The 8,336-nt window shown below is 32.8% G+C and overlaps 2 protein-coding genes across 2 annotated transcripts in view; one reads left to right on the top strand and one right to left on the bottom strand.

Annotated features, from left to right (window-relative positions):
- Positions 1-8,336, bottom strand: part of LOC133179021 (methylphosphonate hydroxylase-like) — an 88,297-nt gene that overhangs the window by 60,313 nt on the left and 19,648 nt on the right. The gene's annotated exons all lie outside the window — the stretch shown is intronic.
- Positions 2,593-6,568, top strand: LOC133179019 (divergent protein kinase domain 1B-like). The gene is made up of 5 exons (XM_061313696.1): positions 2,593-2,705; positions 2,851-2,979; positions 4,702-4,809; positions 5,311-5,514; positions 5,719-6,568. The coding sequence occupies exons 1-5, from the start codon at positions 2,634-2,636 to the stop codon at positions 6,520-6,522; spliced, it is 1,317 nt and encodes a 438-aa protein (XP_061169680.1). The 5' UTR covers positions 2,593-2,633; the 3' UTR covers positions 6,523-6,568.

Genomic DNA, 8,336 nt, shown 5'->3' with positions numbered 1-8,336 from the left:
CCAAATTTAAAGATTGCTCACAAATAAATAAAATGTATACCTACACTAAATGTTCCTCTTCTATAAATCAACAATGTGAGATTTCAGAATTTGAAACATCTCCATATCTAGGCTTCGTGCCCAGTCAGCTCAGGTGCTCTTAACCGGAAATGAGCTTCTCCGGATGACGATACTAGTATATAGTTTGTCGTTTTCTGTCCAGCATTCGTAATGTTGCAATAAATTAATAAAGCACATGATATTTTTTATTTTTGTGATTATTATAACCCCTCCCCTGCAAATAAAATTTGGATGTATTCAGAATCATTTTGTCCGTCCGTCTGCTCGTCTATCTAGCTATCCACCTACCTGTTCATACAACCGTGTCTGCGTCATGATATTGTAATGGAAAAATATAGAATGCCTATACTTACAAATGTCAAAATTGCTTATGACCAAGGATGTCATGGCCTTGATTTAAAGTCATTTGGGCAAGTTAAAGGTCACTGACAGGAAAGGGAATAATATGTGTTTGGTCCATAAATTTTTAACAAATAAAATTGGAAGTTCAAAAGACACTTATGACCTAAGGGTACTTACAGTATGTCATAACCTTGACCCGAGATTATATGTTTAAGTTGAAGGAGACTTTCAGAAGAATGTATAAATCTTTTCAGGCTTCTGGGCCATAAAACGTAGACATCCTCACTTTTGATCTTAGCCTTACATTTACAAAAGGAATTCATGGTGGAAAGATAAAAAAAAAGTTTTATGAGTCCGGAGCCAGGCCATTGATCAAATTCTTGAAAAAAAAAGGTATATACATACAATATATACAGTAGTCAAAATGCCCAAACATTAAAATGATATTGTACAACGAATTCTCTAAAGGACATATTCTACTTGTAGTTAACTGTCAAATTGTGGAGGGCCTGACTTGTGACACCTACATATACCCCCCTCCCCTCCCCTCACCCCCCCCGAATCCCGATTTTCTTGGGCGGATTTTTTTTTTTTTTGCTTGGCAGCCTTTTCCAGGGAAGAGAGAAAAGAAAAAGGAAAATTCCCTGGTCATTTTAGAAATAAATATTGTGTCCTGCGATAGCAAGAAAATAGATAATCTGACTCGAAAAAATTTCCCAGCCCCACAGAGACGCGGATCCAGTAATTTTTGCCGGAAAGGGGGGTGGTTCCACTGGCATCAACTCTAACAATTGTCAGACTCGGAAATTGTTTGACAAGCCAAAGGGTTCTAGAGGGAGAGGGGGAGGCCATTTTACATAGATAAATAGATAATTGCTAACTCTTAAATCCCGGGGGGGGGGGGGGGGTCTTGACCATCGACCCCAACCCTAGATCGGATCCGCGCATGCACCCCCTCCCTTTCCAAAGAATCAAATGGTGATTTTTACAATTTACTTTCCTTTTAACCAAATACCTTATTTCTCTTCACTGCATTTATTACAACTTACTTGTTTTCATTGATTGTAAACTGTAGTTACCTTATTTTCTCGGAATTCACTATATTGGTCGATTTAGGTTCTAACATTTACTGATGTGTCAGTCGCCAGAATTTTCTCAACATGTCGTATATGTTTGACCACGTTAACAAACAGTGCAGAAACTAAATGTTATACGAAACGTGGTGGATTCGTCACAGAAAAAGTTATTTATAAAGGTATATTTTAAAGCATATAAGTGTTGAGCAAAAAATATAAATAGCAGTGAGGTCAAAATGTAGCAGAATAAGACAGTTATCAAGTCTGAGTTTATGTAAACACGTCACTTATCTATCAAGTGTCGGTTCCTGATGACCCTTGAACTCTTCTTCCTTTTGTAATATGCACTGAAATATTTGAGCAGCTTTTTATTTGATGAAATACTCCCCCCTGAAAATTAAAAAAAAAAAACTGAATTTGTAGTTGTACAGCACATGATTTTTTTGGACTTTGAATTGTTAATCTAAGCAATCAATCATGCTGTGTGCATTACTCAGGTGTATTAAGTACTCTCTGACATGTTATGTAATTTTGTAAAACCTCATTTTACCTGTCGTATAAATATGTATAAATTAAAATGGTTTCTTTAAACTGACTGTTAAGAAAATCAAAAATTCAAATGTTTTAGTGTATATATTTTAAGGTGCTGATCGAAATTCACATAACCTTATAAAATTTAAAAAGAAAGAAAAAAATCAAAGTTAAAATCACAATTAATGCTGAATGTACAACTGCATGTAGATGTTAAAGCTATTCTCTATTGAAAAGTTCATGGCTCATTTTAATACTCCCCCTGGGGGGGATATTAAAACGATACATCAACTTCTCAATAGAGAATAATGTTAATGCCACAAATGCCAACCTGCAAACATGTTAAATTAAATAAAGTTTCAGAATTCAGAGATCTTAGCTGTGTTAAAAGCATGTCAGATGAAACTAGAAATTTCAGTATGTATCTTAGTACTTTCATGCATTATTAATTAGTAGTAATATAGGCTCAAATAAGATATGGTTTTTCATAGCTTTAGGAACTTATGCATTTTTACCATTCAGCACTGAATTCGATCATTTTATTTACAGCATTATGGGTAATAAAATCCTGGTCAGTTTTGGTGAACGTTTCATCATGTTCATTGTCTGAGTAAGACCAACAGGATGCTGATCTCTATAAACAGAGAAGTTCGGCTTTTCTTCAAGCGCAGAAAGAAGAAAATTTTGAGGATTTTGGTATTGTTTTTCACTTTGTTAATTGTAATGTTTTTATAAACTTCAAAATACATTTAAAATCATTAAATGTAAGTTATATAAGCAGTGGAATTTAGTAAATATGGATTTAATATCTAGTTTTTAATCTAAAACCTCTATCCCTCAGTGTTGTGGACTGGACACGGAAATTGTGGCTGCAGTGTACATCTGTGCATTCCTCATAGCTGCTTTGGTTCTGGTGATCTGGCAGATTACAAGGGACAAATGTCACACAGAAAAAGTCAAAAAACACTTGGTAAATAGAAATGATTATTTCTCTAAAACCTTTAAAAAGTATTAAATTTTCCCTCCCTGTTCCAAATATCTGCAAAAAGTGTTTCTCACTCATAAGTACACAAAACTCAGTCTTTTTGTATCAATTACCAACCTCACTTTGAAATTCCAAAGGTAACCAATCAAAATTCACTTTTGCCTTAATATTTTTCTTTCAAAATCTATTTTGAATAGTGTGTACAGTTAGATAAAAATACATGTCGAGTACAATGTGTTAATGAAATTTCCAAGTTTTGTTTCTTTGGTATTGGAATTAGGAATTTAAGAGGCCTTGAACACATTGGCATCTTAAAAAAATAACATTTTGAAATGACAAAAGAACAAAATAGCAAAAACATGAAAATAAGATAAAAAATACAAAAATGCTGAAAAATGATGGCCAACTGAACAAGTCAAGTCAGAGATATTGGCATGTCACCTGACAGCATGTATAATTTTTAAAAGACAAACTTCAAACTAATAAACAAACTTCCAACTAATAGACAAACTTCAAAATGGGTTTTGATGTCAAGCACTTAGAAAAAGTAAGAATATTTTAAGAGATTTGGAAAAAGAACAACTTTAAATTTAAACTTCTGAAATAATTGCACTCAGAAAAATGAATAACAAGAAGGATTGGATCAGAAAAGAGAGATATGTTTCATAATTTGAAGAAAAGCTCTTACCACTAGAGTTGAAGCTCAGATATGCAGTCATGGATGACTGGTAAGCCAAGGTTATTAGTCCCCTACCGGTGAAACCGGAGGGGACTATAGGTTTCCTCTGAGTCTGTCCGTCCATCTGTCTGTCAGTCTGTCCCACTTGGTTTTCCACACTTTTTCCCTAAACGCTTGCAGATATTGAGCTGATTTTTGGTATGTGAGTGTATCTTGATGAGTTACAGATCAAGTTTGCATTTCGTTCCGCTTCATTGATTTTTGACGGAATTACGACCTTTTCAATTTTTATGGGTTTTCTGCAATTTTCTTCTAAACGCTTGCAGATATTGAGCTGATTTTTGGCACTTGACTTTACCTTGATGAGTTACAGATCAAGTTTGCATTTCGTCCCGCTTCAATGATTTTTGACGGAATTATGGCATTTTCAATTTTCAACGGGAACCAGATTACACTTGCCGGTAGGGGACTAGTATTGCTAATGCAATACTCTCAGAATGTTTGTTTTACATACAGTTGAAAAATACATGTAGTTGAAAACATGGCACCAGTGCAATGAGCGGAATAACAGACTAGTGTCTCATAGTATTACATGTAAATGCATTCTACTTGTCACAATAAAAAAAGGATTTCTATAGATTCAGGGAATCTTTTTATTGGTATATTAAGTTGCTTATTTCCCTGAATTAACCTTGTCAGAATTGACAAACAAATGATAAAATCAGATATGTTGCAAATCACAGATAATTCTAAACAGCGGGTATAGAAGATTGGATAATGCTTTATAGTTTTTAAAGATATATTGATGTTTTGGAGGATGATATCTAAGGGATAAAATCAATGAATTATAAATTGTTTTTTTTTTAATTCTCCTTTATAGTAAGAGTAATGGGCAAAAAATATAGAGTAAACTTCGTACAACTTTTTATACACCAGATTTAAAAAGTATGTTTCATAATAAGATTATTATCATAAGGCATCTAAACAATAACAAAATTAGGGGAAAAACTGATTAACTCCCTTTTCAGTGCCAGGACTACAAGGATGGCAAGATTGCAGGGACTTGGTGCCATGCACTTTGTGTCGAAGAAGAAATTCAGCTTCACAGTTGCCATTATGAAAGTGGTCCATCACTGGTAGGATGTGTAACACAGTTGTTATTCCTAAGTTTGTATGTTACAGTTAACTATGTACTGGTCAGTAAAATGTACCACAGCTCACATGCATTATATTTATATCCACTAAGTATTTCCCCCTTTATTTCGTAAGAAAACCCATTCCTTTTTAGATATGAATATGTAGAAACAATAAAATGCTTTCTTTCCTTGCAAATACAGGGAATAATGGTTGCAAAGATTGCAGAATAAGATTACAAAAGTTGCTTATGCAGGTTATAATTTTTTTTCTCCAAAAGTTTCAACTATTAATTTCCATATTGATAAAGAAAGAAAGCATTTTATTGTTTAAGTAATCACAGTGTTATAGTGATGTGTATATTCTAACCCAAATAATCGAGTCATTGTATTCTGTCAATCTCAGATTCTCTGATTGCTGCATTTATTGTTCATGGATAAATACTTGTAGTCAGTCAACAAAGGTTAGTAATTATCGGGTCATATATTTATTGTATTTTCTAGACATTCCAGTATGAAGATACAGTTGTTAAGCTACCTCATTCTTACAAGACCTCTTCACCACATTCCCAACTCCGAGAACCACTGTCCATGTCTCAACTTGAAAAAATGCTACAAGAGCTACTGCATTCCAAACTAGGACAAGTGGATGTCACTGGGCTGTTACAAAAAATCTACAAATATGCTGACTTCAACAACAATGGAAAGGTATAATTTCATAATGCTCGTAATGTGGCAAAAAATTAATTGTTCAAGTTGTGGTGCAAGAATTGAAGACATTTTGTTAAAATAGTTCAAATGATAATATGAAAAATTTGAATAAAGGATTTTTTTTTTTTTTGCAAAAAAAATGATATCTCTGATGTATTTTTAATTTTTCATCTTATTTCAAGATATTTTATCTCTTTACAGCTAACTTATGGGGAAGCAAATTCAGTTTGGCAACTTTTGAACATCCATGAATTCTTTATTCTCTTCATCTTTGATGAGGATCCAATATTTCCATTGAAAAATGGAACATGTGGGCCTCTTTATGCCCATCAACATGTTAAAGCAAGCCCTCTTTTTAACAAACACAACAAAACTTTTTTGGATAACTTTTTCTCTAATACATATCGATGGAGTTTTCCCACTTGGGATAGGAGAGTCAAAGTGGCTGTAGGTTTGCTAGAATATGGTATTACATTTTCTGAGAAGTACAACGCAAAGTTCTACATGTGTGATTATGTTGAACAGTGTTTTGGACACACTTCATTATTTGAGGTCAGTTTGGTCTCTTTTGAGAATATTATGTCAGAATTTATGATAGGAAATATATTAAGCCAAAAGGAATGCTCAAAAGACTCGCATTGTCAATATCAGAATTTGTGTCACTCATTGTGCAATAAACAAACAGGAAAATGTACAAGCGACGTTATGGAACCTTCTCATACATCTATATGTGAAGTTCTGAGAGATTATGTTTTATTTGATGCGCCAGCCCATGTGAAGACCAAATTGAATGACTTGCTGAAAAAATGTGATCGATCAGGGCAAAAAATTGACAAAACAGGGAACAGTATGGAAGTCAATCAACATTATGTCAGATACAACACCATTTTGATTGATATCCAAGCCTTGCTATGGGATGAAATAAAAAATAAACCACCCAACTGGCTCCACCCACCTAAGCCTAAGAAGAAGCCAAAACAAAACCCAAAGTTTACTGGGAAGTAGAGCATAAACAAGGTCCTTAAAGTTCAGTTTTGTGTTTAATTACATTGCAGTTTGTTTAACAGTTCATTTTTATTTTGTGTTCCATTTCATTCCATTTTTTAATTATTTATTTATACAGGTATTTTTATTCATCTTATTTTGGTCATTTAACATTTGGATTTTGTCTTTTCTATCTCACAAATCTGAAGTCATAAGATTTTTTTTAAATATAATATACATATGTCCAATATTCTATCATAAAAAATTCATTTTAGTGGAGACAGTTTATCAGTAGAGGCCAGAATAGGTGTTCTGGCCTATTACAGCATTGTCTTTCCTTCCCTATTGTTTTTTTTTATTACTATACTGTCTAGTAGAAGTTTTCAATCAATCAGACAAGTTCATGTTATCTATTAGTAATATATGTGGCATAGGACATTTTAGCTGATTGACAGGACATTTTAGCTGATTGACAGGACATTTTAACAGAAGATTTATAGGACATTTCAGCAGAAATTAAAATAGTATGTGGACCTTTTGGCAGATAGTTACATAAAATTTATTCATACCTCTTCTGTCAGCCAGACTGCCTATGAATTGTCCCCTGCTCACTAATAGGGAGGTGAAAGTATAAGATTTTTGAAGTCTAAATCACCAGCATTATCAAAATATCAAATCAGCAGCTGAGCATCTTCAGAAAAGAGCATCTGATTTAAGTATTCTATCAATTTTGTTTTGAAATCCATTGGAAATGATAACTCTTCTTTGGTCCGTTTTCTAAATCTAGCACTTCCAGACTGAAACTTCTTTTAGAGCTGGGAATTTTACAATTAATTTGTCAACTTTTGCTGACATTACATTGTATAAAGAGACTTGAATTTACCTGTGAGAAAAATCCACTAAAATTTCTGTTGAATTTTTAAAGGTAACTGCTAAAATGTCCTAAAAATTTATACCCATTCATACTTTTTGCAATTTTTCTAAAATATCCGTTGCCCACTTTATGTAAATTATGTACTTTTAATTATATTCTGCATGGTTTTATTTTTGTGAGAAAAGAGTATCCTACTTATTGACTTGATATAATTCATAGCATATCCTTCATTGGATCATTACACAGCGATTTTCTGTTATTCAAAAAATCTTTTTTGTGCAGAAACAATTTTGCAAAGTTATCTTTAAATGAATTCTTCATGGAGCTGCATGACCACAGGGTTTCCATATGCACAATACCTCATGCAGTATATTAAAAAAAAAATTTACACTTTCAAATTTTATCAAAATTTATGGAATTTAACAAAATTAAGAAATCTGAAGTAAAAAAACAAATTTACCTTTTTAAAGGACAGATTTTTAAATGATTTCTCAACTGATAAATAGATGGCCTCATTATTGTGCATCAGCTACACATGTACGGTACACCTTATTTTGAAGCAATTATGTATAATTCATTGCCAAATTTTCGTTGAACACAATATTCTTAAGTCCATAGCATTATATTTATGGTGAGAGGGTCAACCACTTAAGCACCAGTTGAATCAGGTTAATTTAATTGTACTCTCGAATCTTTTTTTTTTTTTTTTTTGGAATTCATGCATGGGGACAAAAAAATTCTGGAAATGTCTCTGTCCTGGTTATCATGACAGTAGAAGGGCTCTTCCCCTTTTAGTAACCATCTTAACTATTAATAGATATTGTCAACTGTTATATCATAATTTAGATGTTTTGCATACATACCTTGTCCTTTTTTTGTTTTGAAAAATGGATTAAATTTATCTGCAATATAAGTGATGCCAAAATTCTGAAGTATGACTATAAGTATTACACTGTTATTT

Source organism: Saccostrea echinata, unplaced genomic scaffold (genome assembly GCF_033153115.1).
Source record: "Saccostrea echinata isolate AGI-Se365-2 ecotype Australia unplaced genomic scaffold, CSIRO_AGI_Sech_v1 ptg000004l, whole genome shotgun sequence".
NCBI classification, from domain to species: Eukaryota; Metazoa; Mollusca; class Bivalvia; order Ostreida; family Ostreidae; genus Saccostrea; species Saccostrea echinata.
Note: the sequence above shows the minus strand (reverse complement) of the source record. Positions and strands in the feature narration are given on the sequence as shown.

Coding starts and splice junctions, on each gene's coding strand:
- LOC133179019 (XM_061313696.1), top strand. CDS start 2,634: ATGCTGATCTCTATAAACAGAGAAGTTCGGCTTTTCTTCAAGCGCAGA. Junction 2,706..2,850: donor AGAAAATTTTGAGGATTTTG/GTATTGTTTTTC, acceptor TCTATCCCTCAG/TGTTGTGGACTGGACACGGA. Junction 4,810..5,310: donor ATGAAAGTGGTCCATCACTG/GTAGGATGTGTA, acceptor TGTATTTTCTAG/ACATTCCAGTATGAAGATAC.